Source organism: Mustela lutreola, chromosome 7 (assembly GCF_030435805.1).
Source record: "Mustela lutreola isolate mMusLut2 chromosome 7, mMusLut2.pri, whole genome shotgun sequence".
Lineage (NCBI taxonomy): Eukaryota > Metazoa > Chordata > Mammalia > Carnivora > Mustelidae > Mustela > Mustela lutreola.
Window position 1 is genome coordinate 68,557,393 of NC_081296.1, and position 20,455 is coordinate 68,577,847.

Genomic DNA, 20,455 nt, shown 5'->3' on the forward strand with positions numbered 1-20,455 from the left:
CAGGGCCCTTCAACACTGTTCTAAGCCTAGTTTATAGGAAAATGCTTCAGAAACAGTGGATATACCACCATGTCCAAGGAAAGCTAAGTTTTAAGTTTATAGATTATCTGTTGATGAGGATTTAACTCAATCAGATTGCTCTTTCTTCTTTACCAATATCATTACAGTTACATCTTCATTTTTGCTTGACTCAATATTTAGTGGTTATACTTTTCAAATACTCAAGAGTGTCATATTGTATTCATTTCACTTTACTCCCCAGAGACTTCCTTCCCAGATCTTTCTGTCCTGCCCCCATTGGGATTCTCTTTGGGCTCTCTGCACAGCTGTCATCCTGGGAGTTTCCTAAGAAAGTGTGCATTGGAGGTACACTTTTTGCATCTTTGCAGGTACAAAAACATCTCTTTTTCTACCTTCACCCTTGATTGATCATTTGGCTAGCTAGATTGAAAATTATTTCTCTCAGAATTCAAAGGCATGTCTCTTTTACCTTCTATCTTCTTTTTTTTTTAATTTATTTATTTTCAGAAAAACAGTATTCATTATTTTTTCACCACACTCAGTGCTCCATGCAATCCGTGTCCTCTATAATACCCACCACCTGGTACCCCAACCTCCCACCCACCCCGCCACCTCAAACCCCTCAGATTGTTTTTCAGAGTCCATAGTCTTTCATGATTCACCTCCCCTTCCAATTTACCCCAACTCCTTTCTCCTCTCTAACACCCCTTGTCCTCCATGATATTTGTTATGCTCCACATATAAGTGAAACCATATGATAATTGACTCTCTCTGCTTGACTGATTTCACTCAGCATAATCTCTTCCAGTCCCATCCATGTTGCTACAAAAGTTGGGTATTCGTCCTTTCTGATGGAGGCATAATACTCCATAGTGTATATGGACCACATCTTCCTTATCCATTCGTCCATTGAAGGGCATCTTGGTTCTTTCCGTAGTTTGGCGACCATGGCCATTGCTGCTATAAACATTGGGGTACAGATGGCCCTTCTTTTCACTACATCTGTATCTTTGGGGTAAATACCCACGAGTGCAATTTCAGGGTCATAGGGAAGTTCTATTTTTAATTTCTTGAGGAATCTCCACACTGCTCTCCAAAGAGGCTGCACCAACTTGCATTCCCACCAACAGTGTAAGAGGGTTCCCCTTTCTCCACATCCTCTCCAACACATGTTGTTTCCTGTTTTGTTAATTTTGGCCATTCTTATCGCCCTCGCCCCGCAAGGACGACAAGAACCCTGGTTCGGATGCATCTTCTCTCTCTCTATTTCCGCAAGTCTACACACTTACATACGCTTACATGACCAATCAGTGAGCAGGGTACAGGAGGGAGCGAATCAGGCTGTGCACCTAAACGAACAACTTCGCTAGCAACCAATGCTGTTTACTTCCTCTTTGGGCGTCCTGCTTAGTCTCACGAGGCAATCCTAACCTGGCAACTAGCCAGGCGCCATCTTTTAATGGTGGAGGCCGCCCTGGCCAGGGGCCTGCCTCCGACACATTCTAACTGGTATAAGGTGATATCTCAATGTGGTTTTAATTTGAATCTCCCTGAGGGCTAGTGATGATGAACATTTTTTCATGTGTCTGATAGCCATTTGTATGTCTTGATTGGAGAAGTGTCTGTTCATATCTTCTTCCCATTTTTTGATATGTTTGCCTGTTTCGTGTGTGTTGAGTTTGAGGAGTTCATTATAGATCCTGGATATCAACCTTTTGTCTGTACTGTCATTTGCAAATATCTTCTCCCATTCCATGGGTTGCCTCTTTGTTTTTTTGACCGTTTCCTTTGCTGTGCAGAAGCTTTTGATTTTGATGAAGTCCCAAAAGTTTATTTTCGCTTTTGTTTCCTTTGCCTTTGGAGACATATCTTACCTTCCATCTTCTTGCTTGAAAATCACTCTGAGTTGTTTCTTTGTATATGATCTCTCTGAAATGTGTTCTGAAATTTCTGATAATTCTGAAATTCTGAAATTTGACAATAAAATGCTTTTATATGGATCTTTTAAAGTAATTACAGTGTTGGGTATTAGATGTGGATTCTGTCAGTCTTGAGAAATGTGTTCCTCAGTTTTGGAAAGCAATCATTATTCTTTTGACAATTTCTTCCCTTCCCTTTTTACTTTATACTGTACAGATGTGATAATTTCCCTTTTTTTTTTTCTGAGCAATTTTCTCAATTTTATCTTCTAGACCTTCCATTTATGTTATATATCTATAATTTCTTCATACTTTTTCTTATCCTCTGATTATTCCTTGTTCCCAATATCTTATACTAGTCTTATTTCATGGGTGTAGTATCTTTTTTTAATCTCACCGAAGGTACTGATGATAACTTTGTTGTTGTTGTTGTTTTAAGATTTTATTTATTTGACAGAGATCACAAGTAGGCAGAGAGGCAGGCAAAGAGAGAGGAGGAAGGAGTCTCCCTACTGAGCAGAGATTCCCAATGCAGGGCTCAATCCCAGGACCCTGAGATCATGACCTGAGATGAAGACAGAGGCTTTAACCCACTGAGCTACCCAGGCGCCCCTGATGATAACGTTTTGATATTTATTTTGTTTTCTTGTATTGTCCATGTTTTCTCAGAGGTCTTTTTATTGTATTTCTATATGTGGGGCCTTCTAATTTTCAAGGATTTGAATAAGGTTCTGCCTAGAAGTACTCTGGTACTGGGATTGGAAATTGGGGTGCGTGTCGGGAATGGTCTCCCATCTGCTAGTGTGCTGGGAGCAGGGTGATCTCTTCTCATCTGTCTCTGTCTCACAAGCACTTTGGTGAGAGCTTCCCTCACTTTGATCAGTTGTTACCTTTCCTCCCCTGCCTTCTAAAATTTTGTTGAAATTACTCCTCTCTCATTCTCTTTGTTCTTGTAGCTTTATTCTTTTTTTTTCTTTCTTTTATTCTGATTTTATTGGGAACTTAGGAGGGAAAGGAGATAAAGGCAAGTGGTTGACCAGAGTCCTCCATATTATCAGTAAATGTTTTTATAATAATTTGAGTGTTTCTTGCCTTTAATCTCTTTCCCTTTAAGTCAGTCTCAACACTGCTCCCTCACTAATTTTTCTAAAATGTAGGCCTGCTAAGGTTACATATTACCAAACTTTTTGATAACTTCCCATAAGAGATTTAGAATTCCTAGAGTGAACTACAGAGCCCCTTACAAATTGACCCTCTCCAGTTTCATCTTCTACTGGTCTCTCTCACAGTGTAACCACCCTAGAAGCTTATCATGTACTTCTCTGCCTCTGTGTCTGTGTCTTTTCTATTACCTGTGCCTAAGTGCTCTATCCATTGTCTCTGGTAGATTCCTCCTATTTGACCTTCATGGCCCAACCAAGTGTTACTACCTCTATGAAGTATTTCAAGACTCCACACTGTATTCCCATAACACGAGGCTGCTACCTTTAACACAGCAGTTACACCTCAGAGTGGAGTAGTTAATGTACATGTCTGCCTCACCAACCAAATTGTCACTTTCTTGAGTATAAGGACTGTGTTTTATTCTCCTTGATATGCTGGGTACCAATCTCAGTGCTTAGACTCTGTACACATTCAGGAAATGTTTATCAAATATGTAATAATCACTGTAGCGGTAGCCAGCTCAGTTGTCATCTTCCCCTTTCAGGCACACAGGCCATGCCCCCTCTCTTCTCCTTGGGGTACCATCAGTGCCGCTGGAACTACGAGAATGAGCAGGATGTAAAGGCGGTGGATGCAGGATTTGATGAACATGACATTCCTTATGATGTCATGTGGCTGGACATAGAGCATACCGAGGGCAAAAGGTACTTCACTTGGGACAAGAAAAGATTCCCAAACCCCAGAGGGATGCAAGAGCTGCTCAGAAGCAAAAACCGTAAGGTAAAATAAGCCAGCCCTTGGAAACTTCTTAATCACAAAGCACTTGTTTAATTTTTAAAACTTGCCTTGGGGTGCCTGGGTGGCTCGGTCAGTTAAAGCCTCTGCCTTTGGCTCAGGTCATGATCTCAGGGTCCTGGGATTGAGACCCACATTGGGCTTTCTGCTCAGTGAGGAGCCTGCTTCCCCCTCTGCCTGCCTCTCTGCTTGCTTGTGATCTGTCAAATAGATAAATAAAATCTTGAAAAAAAAAAAAAAAAAACTTTCCCTGGCAAGATAGTGGAGTAGAGCCGTCGGATAAAAAATGGCCATAAAATAGTACCTTATAATGTAATTGCAACTGTGATAACAGGAAAACAGTGATGGAAAGATGGCCTCACCATCATCCCTGCCGTAGCTATCCAGGGCCCCACAGGATAACAGGGTCTAGCCTTCAGTCCTGTTTGTTGTGGCCACCTGTAGGGATATGATGGATACCCCAAAAGCAAAATGTGGTTCTGATGTCAGCATCAATCTCGAGATTGAGGACATCACATCAACACCACAGGGTCTGGAAAGGTTAAGTAGTTACATTAGGGAGGCATTCTGGTAAGAGTAGGGCTGACTCCCAGGCTGGTCTGAAGGTGGCTTGAGAGATCTGGGAATGGAGACAGCTCAGCTTTTACAGTGGTTAGAGGGTTGGACTGGGGTGGGGATTCCTATGTGTGCCCAGGGCTGGAGTGGTTTGAACTTCCCGCTGGCACCCAAGGAGGAAGCATCAGGGCTTTCTTTGTCTGATGTGGGCAGAAGGGTGAGGGGGGATGGAAGGGCTTGAAAGCTCTTAACAGTCAATCAGAAATGGAGTCAGATTCTTCATTCCCATTCTCCTAATTTCCCAATTAATAAATAGTTACCATTTGGCAAGTACTTACTATGGGCCAAAGAGTGTGAGAGAATATATTATTCTATCCCGTCATCCCAAGATTAAAAGGTAGATCTTGTTAGCCCATTTTTCAGATGAAGAAACTAAGGCTAAGAATAGTTTGTATTTTGCACAAAAGCGTGTAAGTAGTAGAGCAAGAATCTGAACTCTGATCTGCCTGACTCCAGAACCCATGTTCTTACAAGCAACTATTTATTGAAACCATCAAATGTTCAAAATGCTATTCTAAAGATGAAGGGAATTCAAAGATGAGCTCCTTGGGGTCTTAGAGTGAGTAGGGGAGAGCCTGGTGTATAGCAACCACAGTATTGGGCAATAATATAACAGTCAAATAAAGGTCAGGGTCAGGAGTGGCCTAGGAGAAAGAATATTGCATCCAGCTGGACTCATACTGAGCGTGTGCATTTTCGATGAGCCCTAAAGGATGAGTCTCTATCTGAGAAGTGGGGAGGGGGTGGAGAGGCTGAAGCAGCCAGTGTTGTTTGGAAAACATGCACAGATTGGTTTGGCAAGAAAAGGCATGTGCAAGGTTTGAGTAGTAGGGAATCTGAACTTACTGTAGGCTGCTTTGTATACATTTGGGAGACATTAAAAATTTCTGAATAAGGGTTTAGTATAGAGAATATATGAAGAACACCTACAACTCAACAACGAAAAGCAAACAAAAATGGGAAAATGACTTGATAGACATTTCTTCAAAGAAGATATACAAATAGTCAATAAGCACATGAAAACATGCTCAACATCAGTAATCTTTAGGGAGATGCAAATCAAAGCCACAATGAGATAACATTTCATACCATTAGGATGGCTACTATGAAAAACCAGAAAATACTAAGTGAGGAGGGGAGGTAGAGAAACTGGAACACTAACCATGGGAATGTAAAATGGTGCAGCCACTACAGAAAACTACAGAAAATGGTGCAGCCACTACAGAAAACGTATGGTGGTTCCTTAAAAAATTAAAAATAAAATTACCATATGATCCAGGAATCCCACTTATGGGATTCAATTTCAAAGAAATTGAAAGCAGGTACTTGAGCAGATGTGCTCATGCAGATAAGCCCATGTTCATATCCGCATTATTCACAATTACTAAAAGGTAGAAGCAAACCAAGTGTCCATCAGCAGACAATTTGGTAAACAAAATGTGGTACATACATATATACAATGGAGCATCATTTAGCCTTGAAAAGAAAGGAAATTCTGATATATACTACAACATGGGTGAACCTTAAGGACATTATGCTAAGTGAAATAAAGTACTCACAAAAAGATGAGTACTATATAATTTTCGCTAATCTTTAATACCTAGAGTAGTTAAAATCATAGAGACAGAAAGAACAATGGTGGCTGGGTAGAGGAGGGAATGAGGAGTTATTTTTAATGGGTATATGGTTTCAGTTTTACAAGCTGGAAAGAGTTCTGGGCATTGTACAATACCATGAATATACTTAACACTACTTAACTGTATACATAAAACTGGTTCAGATGATAAATTTTATGTTATGTATATTTTACCACAATTAAAAGTTTTTTAAGGGTTGGATCAATGGAGAATTAAACTTCAGTGTGTAAAATAAATGTGAATAGACTTGAGGAAGGATGATCAGAAGGTTGTTCTAACCAAATAAAGAGTTTTGAGGCCCTAGACTCAGAAGTGAGGGCATTAGAAGGGTATAGCAATGATGAAGACACAGAGTTATGATCACAGCTCTTCTCAAACCTCCTTCCTAAATAGGTCTGTACCATTGGGTTTTGGGGGATTTGTTTTGTTTTGTTTTCTTTTCCTTAATGTTTGCTTTTGTCAGTGTTAGTCTCTAGATATTTAGGGAGCAGGGATGACTTAATCCTTTAGGTATAGCACCCAGCACCTCAGACAGAAGCTTAGTAACTGCTATGTTGAGAACATGTATTGGCTGGGCAGCAATAATTATAAAAGAGCACTGGCCTGGTTTTGATACCAGTTCAGTTTCCATAAGCATGAAAAGTGATAGGGTTTTACTGATGTCTTAAATATTTCAACCCTAGTAATTATTTGAATAAAATTTGAACCCCAAAACTATGATGTAAGCCTGAAACTTATAACTCCTATGAAACTGATGAGCTTTTCAAACCTCTGTGTCTGGACAGCTTGTGGTCATCAGTGACCCCCACATCAAGATTGATCCTGACTACTCAGTGTATGTTAAGGCCAAAGAACAGGGCTTCTTTGTGAAGAATCATGAAGGAGGAGACTTTGAAGGGGTTTGCTGGCCTGGTAAGATAGCACTTTATGCACTTTTTAATTTCACTTCTTTAGTCCCAATTAATGAAGGTTTCATGACCGTCACCCTCATTTCTTAAAGATATCCCTTGCCACAGTGTAAGCACCATTAAGAAAGAGAGGGTATTGCCTTCTTCTGTATCTGCCCTAACATCTGGTACAGTGTGCTTTGTATACATTTATCAATGAATGAATTTAAAAAGCACTCTATTTCTCTAACCAAACAAAAATAAAAAGCCAAGGAATAAGAAACGGAGAGGAGAAGAAAATAAAAAGAGTTCTCACAGTCTCTCCCTGTGAATTTTCTGAGCCTTGTTTGCCCACAGTTGCTGCTTCCCAGGCTTTCATGAGGGACCTTAGCTGCTTCCAGCAGCTCTGGATTCTTTGTTTCAGAAATTATTAGTTTCAAGCCTTGGTAGAAACCAGGACAAAGGGGAATCCCCAATCCATCATATCCTGGCACTCAGTCACAAATTCATGTGCTGCAGAGACACCCCATGCATTCCTTTCCCCTTACACCACTCATGAACACTTCATTCTCTTTTAAGGACAGAGGGTCACTCTAGGATATTTGCCATGCTTACTTGGGCTGTCTTGGGCCATCTGTGAGGGACAAGCTCCATCTGGATGCTTGTTCGTTGGCCTTCCCCTGGGCCTCTCAGATTGGGTGGTCTAGTGACTATCACTAGAGTCCAGCATGGCCTTCCTTCACTTCTTGCCAGATGGTGCCTCTGCATCATCCATCTTACATCTGAGATGTCCCGTGATCAGCCAGCTTTCACATCTTTACCACACATCCTAGCATGAGCACCACTGTTTCTCACAGTCTGCTTTTCTGCCTCTACAGGTCTCTCCTCTTACTTGGATTTCACCAATCCCAAAGTCAGAGAGTGGTATTCAGGTCTTTTCACTTTCTCTGCTTATCAGGTTTGTTTTTGTTCTTTTGTTCTTTCCTAGTTACTTGGAAGGATGAAAGAAGAAAAAACATGATTGAATAGAACTATTCTGCTTTATTGAGTAGCTCTTGATAAATAATACTTGGATGAAAACAAAGGATGGCACCCACATTACAGACTTTAATGGCCAGGAAAGGTGGCATATTAATTACCAAATGCACAAAAGCTGTGACTTCTACCTCTATTATAATAGACTCTGTGATATATCAAAGTACTTAATAAGACATTTGTATTTTCAAATTAATACATAAACTTTACATAAAATAATATTCTATAGCTTATTTAAAGATGATGATAGGATATTTATGAGAATATCTTGCAAAGTGTAATGTGACATAAAGATAAGGTTTAGGGGTGCCTGGCTGGCTCAGTCAGTTAAGCATCTGCCTTTGGCTCGGGTCATAATCTCAGAGTCCTGGGATCAAGGCCCACATCAGGCTCCTGGCTCAGTGGAGAGCCTGCTTCCCCCTCTCCTTCTCCCTCTCCCTCTGCCCCTCTACCTGCTTTTTGCTCTCCCTCTCTCTCTCTCAAATAAAAAAATAAAATCTTTTAAAAAAAGGTGTAACAAAATTTGAAATTAAAAAGGTATAATAATAAATCAATCCTTAAAATATTCTAAGAACCCCAGAGAGATCACTTGGAGAGAATGGTTTTCAGCCAATTTTGAAGAGGATCGTGATGCCTCATATAAATTGAATTATTTGCTGTGTGCCAAACTCTGTGCTAAGCAATTTCTGTACATTTTACCATTTCATCTTCACAAATACCTCTGAAGTTGGAGCTATAATTCTAATCCCACAGATGAGGAAATTGATATATAAAGAAGTTTCAAACCCTGCTCAGGGGTACCTGGGTGGCTCAGTGGGTTAAAGCCTCTGCCTTAGGCTCAGGTCATGATCTCAGGGTCTTGGGATCAAGCCCCGCATCATGCTCTCTGTTCAGCAGGGATCCTACTTCCCCCTCTCTCTCTGCCTGTCTCTCTGCCTACTTGTGATCTCTCTGTCAAATAAATAAAATCTTTAAAAAAAAAAAAAAACCCACAAAACAACCCTTTTCAGTTAATCCATGTCAGTAAGTGGTGGACCCAAGATTTGAATTCAGTCTGTTTGTCTCTCATGTCCAATCTTAACCACTAAACTAGGCTTCTCAGTACCATGTATTAGGACACAGAAAATAACTTAGAGCAGGGATACCTAAAAGGCGAAATCTGGCCATGTTCACTCATTTCTCTACTGTCTGTGGCTGTTTTCACTATATCAGAGTTGAGTTATTGAAAAAGAGGCCTATAGTCAGCAGAGTAGAAAAAGTTATCCGGCCTTTTCCAGAAAACATTTGCCAACCCTTGACTTGGAGAGTGCTACAGAAAGGGAGTTAAAGTAGTTAAATATCTGGAAAGCATATAGCCTTGTTCATGTGTATAAGCCTGACGATTCACAGACCTGTACCCCTGGGGCAAATAATACAGTGTATTTTAGTAAAAACAATTAATTAAAAAAAAGTATACATGTTTAGAAATAGTTGAATATAAAGAGTCAAAAGAAGGGATGCCTGGGTGGCTCAGTTGGTTGAGCAGCTGCCTTCGGCTCAGGTCATGATCCCAGCGCCCTGGGATGGAGTCCCATATCGGGCTCCTTGCTCGGCAGGGAGCCTGCTTCTCCCTCTGCCTCTGCCTGCCTCTCTGTCTGCCTGTGCTCACTCGCTCTCTCTCCCTCTATCTCTGACAAATAAATAAATAAAATCTTTAAAAAAAAAAAAAAAAAAGAGTCAAAAGAATACACAAGTCTCCCCTAGGCATTTGAACAACTAGCATGTTTGTGAGACAGCCCATGGAACTCTGTGGCATCCCAGAAGGCAAGCCAGGCCCACTGAGAGGATGTTACAAGGGCAGGACTTTTAGAAAGTAATGGAATGAGCTTCCCTGTCCCTGTTGCTACTGATTCACATGCTCAGAGACCAGGGAGTCTATAAAAGGGATTTCAACACCATGTCAACTAGATGACTTAGCAGCCCCTTCCTACTCTAAATTGAAAATTCTGTACAGAACACAAACTCTAGACTATTTCAAAGTAGGGACGCCTGGGTGGCTTAGTCGGTTAAGTGTCTGCTTTTGCTTAGGTCATGATCCCAGGGTCAAAGGATCAAGTCTCACATCAGGTTCCTTACTCAATAGGGATCCTGCTTTTCCCTCTACCTGCTGCTCCCCCTACTTGTGCGCTTACACTCTCTCTCTCTCTCTGGCAAATAAAAATAAAAATAAAAGTCTTTAATTAAAAAACAGTCTTTCAAAGTATTAGAAGGAAGGCAGGATCTTATCATGGAAAGCTTTAATTGCCTTTAGTTAAGAGTTGTAGCAGATGATGGATGTTCTAGAATCTAAATGTCAGCATTCACAACCTTTCCTGTATGAGGGTTCGCCAGAGTAAGTCTTGGAGTGGGCATGCTGGGCAGTTGTATTTCACAGGCAATACCACATAACATTTTTTCATTCATCAACAAATATTTACCGGGAACCTTCTGTGTTCAGCTACTGTTCTAGGTGTTTGGAATTTATCATGAACAAAATTCCCTGCCCTGTGGACCTTTTATTGTAGCACTGGGACAAAAGAGAGAGCGTAGATAAGAAACACAGTAATAATAAATGAAATGGAGTATACAAGAGGAATAGGGTGGCTATCATATTAACATCATCACTATAGGAGTATTGCATTGACCAAAGAAGAAATTTATTTCCTAGGGATCTACTGACATCCTCTACATATGGAATGACATGAATGAGCCCTCTGTATTTAGAGGGCCAGAGCTAACCATGCAGAAGAATGCCATTCATCATGGCAATTGGGAGCACAGGGAACTTCACAACATGTATGGTTTTTATCAGGTAAAACATCCATAAAGAAGCCACTTGGACTCATGTGCCCTGCCTTTTGGGTTGAAAGTCATTTGTAATAGCCGTACTATGTTGTTCATTTCTCTTTGTGTAACTTTTCTGATTGCAATGGATCTTACCAGGTTGTAGCCAATGCAGGACTTATTTCTTTTTTTGCACCTTTTCTTTCTCTAATGAACTTGATGAATTACAGAGTTATGAGATTAATGGTACCATGAAAGATCTTCCTTGACAGGAGTCATTAATAAATAGCCTTGGATACCTCAAAACTTCTTTTGAAGTAGGCAATGTATAATACATAAACAAAGGCAATTAAAACAAATGTTTTAAAATTTTACAAATGGGGCTTCCTGGGTGGCTCTGTCAGTTAAGCATCTGCCTTTGGCTCAGGTTATGATCCCAGGGTCCTGGGATTGAATCCTGAGTCAGGCTCCCAGCTCAGCAGGAAGTCTGTTTCTCTCTCTTCCTCTGGCACTCCACACCACTCGTGCTCTTGCTCTCTCTCTCTAATAAATAAAATCTTTTTTTTTTTTAATGAAATTTCACAAATATCTAAAATGGCAAGTCTCATACCAGGGGAATAAGATTTAGAACATAGAGGGGTACCTGGTTAGCTCAGTCGTTAAGCATCTGCCTTTGGCTCAGGTCATGATCCCAGGATCCTGGGATGGAGCCCCACATTGGGCTTCCTGCTCAATGGGAAGCCTGCTTCTCCCTCTCCCACTCCCTCTGCTTGTGTTCCCTCTCTTTCTGTGTCTCTCATCAAATAAATAAAATCTTATTTTAAAAGATTTAGAACATAGATGTAGAATTTCTAAAAATAGGGTTTTTTTTTTTTTTAAAGATTTTATTTGACAGATCACAAGTAGGCAGAGAGGCAGGCAGAGGGTTGGGGGGGGAAGCGGTCTCCCCACCGAGCAGAGAGCAGATGACCCCAGGACCCCGAGGTCATGACCTGAGCTGAAGGCAGAGTCTTAACCCACTGAGCCACCCAGGCACCCCTAAAAACAGGTTTTTAAATGTAGAAAGCCTTCATTAACTACTTAGCCTTCCCATTAGAAGGTGGTAGAATTGTCTTCCATTTGCCAATCACATCCAAAACATTTGTCAGTTATTATTTGCCCTAATTGATATCCATTGTTCTTTCTTATTTTCACTATAACTGTGTTCCTGTGGCCCTCCCACCAACTGGTCTGTTTTCCAGTGTGAGTTACTGGCTACATATAGCACAGTTCAGATAGTATGTGTTTACCTCTTTAAAAGTCTCTTGCTATAACTGCAAACTACTACAGAGAATTTTCTTATGTAGGCCAGGTCCAGTCATTTAACCTCTCTGAATCTCAGTTTTTTGTTCTCATTTGCTTTTTTTTTTAATAAACGAAAATGGTCAATCTCAGATGTTCTATAGATTATATGAGAAAATTTTATAAAATGCCTAGTTATAATAAGCATTGAATATGTTAGCATATTATTTACTATTTTTATTTCTATTTTGAGCAAAGATAATTTTCTACTCTTAATAGGGGAATTTAGAGTAGTTTCATTACATCATGAAAATTATTTGGTGGATTTATTTTCATATTTCCCATTTTACATTCCCACCTACTATTTAATTTTTGCATGTCCAGTAGCTTATTAGGGATGTCTGCACAATGCTCTAATCTAATCATCCCTTTGAAATTTTTTTCTCCTTTGTCTTTGTAGCAAATGGCTACTGCAGAAGGACTAATACAACGATCTAAGGGAAAGGAGAGACCCTTTGTTCTTACCCGTTCTTTCTTTTCTGGATCACAAAAGTATGGTAAGGAATGGCACATACGATCAGAATTAAACCTAAATTAGCAGCTTGCTTTTTTTTCTTAAACTATTTGTAGCGATTGGGCACGCCTTTGATTGTAGCAAGTGACATGCCCTGAAGTATGCCTTTTGTCCTGAGACACATCTATTTTAATAAAGTTTAGTTACTTATTTCCCATTGAAGAAATGGCCACTTGGTTGCTGGGAGAATGACTTCATAGTATCTCAGTTTGCTGGGATGGTCATCTCTGATTCTGTTCAATTTGTCTAAACCAGGGAAAATACACTTCTTAGACATTCCCTCAACCACCTGTTTCACTTAGCCATATGACTTAAAATAGACCTGGCTGTTGCTTTTGGTCAGGGCCATCTATAACTGGATTCAGTTTACTAGCTAATGCAGATCTAATTCAACTTAGCCACCTTTCAGGAGGAAGGCTATTTTAAGTCCTCTGTTTAGTTAATTTAGTTAAGTATTTTAGTTATTAATACTGTTACATTAATTAAATTAAATTAAATTAATATTGTTTAAGTATTTTAAGTCCCCTGCCCAGTTACCTAAGTAACTGGGAGCTTAGGTCCTAGTTTGAAGAATCCAACCTTTACTGTATTATAGACATTATTATTTTACAACCCTGAAAACCAGCCCCTGGGGCACCCTTCAAAAGGCCAAAATACTGTCATCTGAGGCAAAGATTCATGTGCAGAGAGATGCTCACCACATTGGTTCCTGAAGCAGAAAATGAAATAAAATACAAATAAAGGAATATTTATAAAAATATGATATGTACATATGATAAACTATTTTAAGACTATTTAAAATTGTAGCCTCGGGGCACCTGAGTGGCTCAGTGGGTTAAAGCCTCTGCCTTCAGCTCGGGCCACGATCTTAGGGTCCTGGAATCAAGCCATGCATCAGGCTCTCTACTTAGTGGGGAGCCTGCTTCCCCCCACCCCCCTGCCTGTGTCTCTGCCTAGTAATCTCTGTCAAGTGAATAAATAAAATCTTTAAAAAAAAGTAAAATAAAATTGTAGCCTCAGTTGCATGAGCAAATGTTTGTGACATCATGATAAATGGGGAGAAAAAAGCAAAAATGCTTAAATGTGTTTGTAGTATATTATCATGATTTTGTTTTAAAAATATAGATAGGAATCACTTATTTGTGGAGCATAACAAATAGCATGGAGGACATGGGGAGTTAGAGAGGAGAAGGGAGTTGGGGGAAATTGGAAGGGGAGGTGAACCATGAGAGACTATGGACTCTGAAAAACAATCTGAGGGGTTTGAAGTGGCAGGGGGGTGGGAGGTTGGGGTACCAGGTGGTGGGTATTATAGAGGGCATGGATTGCGTGGAGCACTGGGTGTGGTGAAAAAATAATGAATAGTTATGCTGAAAATAAATAATAAATAAATAAATAGATAGATAGATAGATAGATAGGAATCTAAATCAGTAAGTTTAGGGGCGCCTGGGTGGCTCAGTAGGTTAAGCCTCTGCCTTCGGCTCCGGTCATGATCCCAGGGTCCTGGGATTGAGCCCCACATCGGGCTCTCTGCTCAGCAGGGAGCCTGCTTCCCCCTCTCACTCTGCCTGCCTCTCTGCCTACTTGTGATCTCTCTCTGTCAAATAAATAAACAAAATCTTAAAAAAAAAAAAATCAGTAAGTTTAGTACCTTGGTGATTATGAGTGATTTATTTTTAAATTTTCTTCTTTTTACCTATCCCTATTTTCCATGTTCTCAAGTGTCATTTTTAATCACTAAAAAAAGCCAAGTGTTTTTAATGAAAACACTTTTAAGTGGCAGTTAAAAAAAAGATGATAAAAGATATGCATACTAAGTAATCTCTGATCCCTTAAATATTGGCCTACTGCCTAGCCTTCAGTGCTCAGTGTGAAACTCCGCCTGCCCCAAAGTGACCCATTGCAGAGAACACTACTGTGTCAAGTGTTAAGCTTAGACTGACAGCCAGAGAGCACTTCTGACTGAACACCATATGAGACATGAAAATATCTGCATGCTTTTACATGAACTTTCTTTCTTAATGAGAATACCACCATGTCGACTTCGAAACCATTTTATCTCATTTGAAGTCAAGGCGAAATTATTAGAGTACCTTTAAAAACAAAAAAACAATCCCTCGAAAAGATCCTTCTTTGCTGCCCATATAACAGCCAAAAATTTCTGTGGAAGATTAAACCAAAAATAGCTACCAAAGCTATTTTGGTAGAAGATAGACAAAAATGCTTCAGGACTAATCTAGATTTAGTAAAACAAGACTTTTTTTTTTCTTTTGTGAATCTCTTTAATGGTACATAATCTATCTTCACAAATTCTTGTATACTATACAGTGATCAAGAGCAGTGGCTTTAGAGTCAGACTGCCTGAGCTTAGTCCTGCCTCTATCACGTAGTAACTGTGTTACTGGGGGTATATTAGAACCACCCCTGTTTGCCGTATTTATGTCGTCTGTAAAATGAAGTTAAATAGTGCTTACCTGGTAGGGTTGTAATGATTCAAGTGGGCTACTACAGGCAAGGTAGAATCACCTGGCTCAGTAAGGGCTTGTAAGTGTTAACTATCTTTCTTGCTACTGTGATGTCTCCTTTATGTAGTCGGTACCACTCCTCTTAAATAATAGAGGGTTGTTTTTTTTTTTTGAGAGGGGGTAGAGGAATAGACATATAAATGAATGGGACAGAATAAAGAATCCAGAAAGAGTCCAACACAGAGATGATCAATTAATTAGGAACAGAGTTGCCAAGGCAATTCAGAGGAGAAAGGAGTTTTTCAATAAACAGTGTCAGAACACTGAGTAAGGAGTTGGGGGGAGGAAGGAGAGGGAAAAAACCTCAACCCTTACCTCTCAGTACCCAAAAAGTAATTCAAAATGGAATATAGACCTAAACTATAAAAGCTAAAACAAAAAACTTCTAAAAGGAAACATAAAAAAATCTTTGTGACTTTGAGATAGACAAGATTTCTCAGATAGAACACAAAAAGCATGAACCATAAAAGGAAGGGAAGTGCTAATCTGTACTTTCATCAAAATTAAAAACCTCTACCCTTTCAAATATATTAAAAAAATGAAAGTCAAGCCACAGATTAGAGAAAATATCTGCAATATACATAAATATCTGTCAAAGAACTTGTATCTAAAATATATAAAGAACTTCTACAGTTAAAGACAGCTACTTTTAAAAATAAGGAAAAGATTTGAATAGACACTTTACAAAAGAAGACACATGAATGATCAATAAATACATGAAATGATGCTCAACTTTATTAGTCTGTAGGGAAATACAAATTGAAACCACAGAGAGACATCACTACACATCCATTTCAGTAGCTAGAATTAAAAAGACTGACACCACCAACTGTTGCCAAGAATGTAGAGAGACTGAAATGGTCATGTACTGATACTGCAAAAGCAGTATAGCGATGTGCCAAACACTTTGGAGTTTTCTTTAAAAAAAAAAAAAAAAAAAGATTTTATTTATTTGAGAGAGAGCATAAGGAGGGTGGGGGGCAGGGTGCTGTGGGGAGATGGGGAGAGAGAATCTTAAGCAGACTCTACACTGAGCACAGAGTCTGATGTGGGGCTTGATCTCATCACCCTGAGATCACCATCTGTGCTGAAACCAACCGACTGTGCCACCCAGGCACCCCCAGTTTGGAGGGTTTTATTTATTTATTTGACAGACAGATCACAAATAGGCAGAGAGGGAGGCAGAGCAGGGCAGGAGTGAGGGGTGGGGAGCAGGCTCCCCGCCCAGCAGGGAGCCCAATGCAGGGCTCGATCCCAGGACCCTGGGATCATGACCTGAGCCGAAAGCAGAGGCTTTAACCCACTGAGCCACCCAGGCACCCCTGGAGTTTTTTTAGGTGTTCAACATACACTGAACATAGACCCACCAATTCCCTTCCCAACTAGTTACCCAAGAGAAATCAAAAACATACATCATGTTGGGGCGCCTGGGTGGCTCAGCGGGTTAAAGCCTCTGCCTTCGGCTCAGGTCATGATCCCGGGGTTTGGGGATTGAGCCCCGCATCGGGCTCTCTGCTCTGCGGGGAGCCTGCTTCCTCCTCTCTCTCTGCCTGCTTCTGATCTCTGTCTGTCAAATAAATAAATAAAATCTTTAAAAAAATAAAAATAAAAAAAAAAACATACATCATGCAAAGACACAAATGTTTATAGCAGCTTCTTCATAATAGCCAAAACTTGGGAAGAATTCAGACGTCCCTCAGTAGGTGATTGGATAAACAACTTGTGGTATATCCATATATGGAATACTATTAATCAAATAAAAAGAAATAAGCTACACCATCATGCTGAGTGAAAAAAACTAGAACACAAAATAGTATGTTTTATGTTACTGTTTATATGAAATTCTGGAAAAGACTTCAAGAACTCACATCAACGGTTGGGTAAAGTGGAGGATTATTTACTACGAAGAAGCCCATGTAATCTTTTACAATTAAGGAAGTGGTTCTGTACCCTGCTTGTGGTGACAGTTATAGGTTTCAAAACTCATCAAACTCTTCACTTAAAATAGGTACATTTATTATATGTAAATTATATTTTAGTAAGGTTGATTTTTTAAAAAAAAAGATTTTATTTCTTTATTTGACAGAAATCACAAGTAGACAGAGAGGCTGACAGAGAGAGAGAGAGGAAGGGAAGCAGGCTCCCTGCTGAGCGGAGAGCCCAAAGCGGGGCTCAATCCCAGGAGCCTGAGATCATGACCTGAGCTAAAGACAGAGGCTTAACCCACTGAGCCACTCAGGCACTCCCAGTAAAGTTGATTTTTTAAATGTTTCTCCTAAAATCAGGCTGGAGTTATACTTCAAAAAAATAAGTATCAGAACATTTTTCACAAAATGTTTTGTGGATTTTAAGAACTTCTTCACATTAGAAGATTAATATATTTTCATTGCAGAAACCAGAATTTATATATTTTAAGGTCAGAAAGAAATGTTTTCCCTTATATTAACTTGTCTATTTCAAATAAGGAATCTATGAAATTGACTGCATGGTCTGATTTGTATGTTTTGTTTTGTTTTAATACCTTGTTACCGGTGATCCAAGGTGCTGTGTGGACAGGTGACAACACAGCCGAATGGAGCTACCTGAAAATTTCTATCCCTATGTTACTCACCCTCAGCATTACTGGGATCTCTTTTTGCGGAGGTAAGATGATATCTGCAGGCTTGAAGTGAGAGAAAATAAAAAGCAAGGGTGTTTTCCAACAAGGCTGGTCATAAATGCCTTCTCATTAGCAGTTTCCAGCAGGGATAACTGTGGGAACAAGAAAATGAGGAAAGTGAAAGGACCCTTCCAGTTTGTCTTGTCTGAAATGAGGACATGAAATAAAGTCATCAGAGAGCCCGAGTGCTTCTTTCCCTCTTTTTCTGATTCCTCCTCAGATGCTCTTGAGAACTGAATTTCTTTTCCTGAAACATACCTTTTCTTCTTCAAAGTGAGAAAAATGGAGAGTACAAAGAATTTAGCAAATCAGAAATCAGCCTTACAGAAATGCTTTTTACTCAGCAGGTTTAAAATTCTACAACGTATTTTAACTTAAAAAAAAAAGATATGCTCTTGGGAAAGATAAATTTAGTTAAAATACGATTCCCTGATGGGCTGCCTTCCCTAAATCCTAGAAATTCTCTGCAGATGAGAAATCTCAATATGGAGGGTGCTCAGCATATGAATAGTTCCCGCTGCTCCTTGTTTTCTGTAGGAATAGAAGTTAACGTCACTTTTTTTTTTTTTTTTAAGATTTTATTTATTTATTTATTTATTTGACAGAGAGAGAGAGACAGCGAGAGAGGGAACACAAGCAGGGGAAGTGGGAGAGGGAGAAGCAGGCTTCCCGCCAAGCAGGTAGCCCCATGGGGGTCCCATGGGGGACCCCAGTATCACAACCCGAGCCGAAGGCAGCTGCCCAACAACTGAGCCTTCCAGGCACCCCTAACCTCACTTTTTGATAAATGTTTTTCTTATGGCATTGGTCCACATACAAGGAATATGTATCCTGCTTAAGGACTAAACATGAAATTATACCTAAAATTTCTAATTCTGATGTTTTTCTTTAGTTCTACAATTTTTATCTTGCTTGAGCTACTGCTTTCAAAAGGAAATCAAGGGGTGCCTGGGTGGCTCAGTTGGTTAAGTGTCTGCCTTGGGCTAGGATCCTGGAAATGAGCTCCACCTCTGGCTCTCTGCTCAGCAGGGAGCCCACTTCTCTCTCTCCCTATCCCTACCACTCGCCCTGCTTGTGCTTGCTTGCTCGCGCACTCTCTCTCTCTCTCAATCTCTGTCAAGTAAATAATATCTTAAAAAAAAGAAACCAATTGCCAAAACCCCCACCACACTACTAAACACAGACGTAATGAATCAGGTCAACGTTTTACAATTTCTAGGTTTGGGAACATACAGATATATTGATCTTGTAGTAAAACCTCTGACCCTTTTTTTTTTTTTAAGATTGTATTTATGGGGCACCTGGGTGGCTCAGTGGGTTAAAGCCACTGCCTTCAGCTCCGGTCATGATCCCAGTGTCCTGGGATCGAGCCCCACATCGGGCTCTCTGCTCCATGCGGAGCCTGCTTCCTCCTCTCTCTCTCTGCCTGCCTCTCTTCCTGTCAAATAAATAAAATCTTTAAAAAAAAAAAAAAAAAAAAAAAAGATTGTATTTATTTATTTGAGAGAGCATAAGCAGGGAGAAGGGCAGAGGGGGAGAGAAAAGCAAGCTCCCCTCTGAGCAGGTAGCCCAATGTGGAGCTCAGTCTGAGGGGCTTGATTCCAGGACCCTGGAAGGCAGATGTTTAAGGGACTGAGCCACCCAGGCTCCCCAGACCTCAGACATTTTGATAAGAGAGGATTCAAAGAGAATATTGTCAGATACCCCAAACAGGCAAAGTTTTAAAATATGTGCCCCCTAATTTCAGGCCACAGTGTTGTTCTTGGATTTTATAAGTGCACATATAGCACATTTGTCCTGGCAGTCTTCAAGCCCTTACCTTACCTGGGTGCAACGTTTGTTAGAAGCCTGGTTGCCTCACTCGGCCTCTTTGCCTCATTAGGCCTTTCTGCCTCACTCAGCCTCTCTCTCACTGTCTAATCAGCTGACGTAGGCGGCTTCATTGGGAATCCGGAGGCAGAGCTGCTAGTGCGATGGTACCAGGCTGGAGCCTACCAGCCTTTCTTCCGTGGCCACGCCACCATGAACACCAAACGGCGGGAACCCTGGCTCTTTGGGGAGGAATACACGCAGCTCATCCGGGAAGCCATCCGGCAGCGCTACACCCTCCTGCCCTATTGGTATTCTCTGTTCTACTGCGCACACGTGACAGCCCAGCCCGTCATGAGGTAAACAGGCTTCCCCGGTTGACAACACCAGAAAACCCCCTGGCCATTGGGGAATGGAGTAATTACACCGTGATTTCAAGAGAAAAGCCATGTGTTTCATCAAGTGCCCTTCAGATTACTGAGCACCAACTGTGAGAAGGGCCAAAGAGTTAAGGTCTAAAAAAAGCCACATCCCCTACTACTTTGTGATTCAAGTGTTAATATTTGAGAGGAGACCGATTTTTCAAAGAAAAAGAAGTGACCGTAACTGAATTTGCTATTTAATCCACAAGAATCCTCTCATGAAGAACAATTTATTCTGGGCTCAATCTTACCTTAGGGTTAAACCATTCCAAGTTTGAGGTGAACATTTTTCCCAGTGTATAAATTCTA

At 40.4% G+C, this 20,455-nt stretch overlaps 1 protein-coding gene across 7 annotated transcripts in view; it reads left to right on the forward strand.

The window, feature by feature from the left end:
* GANC (glucosidase alpha, neutral C) overlaps positions 1–20,455 on the forward strand; it is a 73,021-nt gene that overhangs the window by 34,955 nt on the left and 17,611 nt on the right. For 4 of the 7 annotated variants that reach the window (XM_059181261.1, XM_059181260.1, XM_059181263.1 and 1 more), the window contains 7 exons: positions 3,649–3,884; positions 6,937–7,063; positions 7,917–7,996; positions 10,760–10,903; positions 12,617–12,713; positions 17,798–17,899; positions 19,840–20,083. In XM_059181261.1, coding sequence (XP_059037244.1) covers positions 3,649–3,884; positions 6,937–7,063; positions 7,917–7,996; positions 10,760–10,903; positions 12,617–12,713; positions 17,798–17,899; positions 19,840–20,083 — 1,030 coding nt within the window. Of the gene's footprint in view, positions 1–3,648; positions 3,885–6,936; positions 7,064–7,916; positions 7,997–10,759; positions 10,904–12,616; positions 12,714–17,797; positions 17,900–19,839; positions 20,084–20,455 lie in introns of those variants that run through there. The other 3 variants (XM_059181265.1, XM_059181264.1, XM_059181266.1) reach the window with 3 other exon arrangements.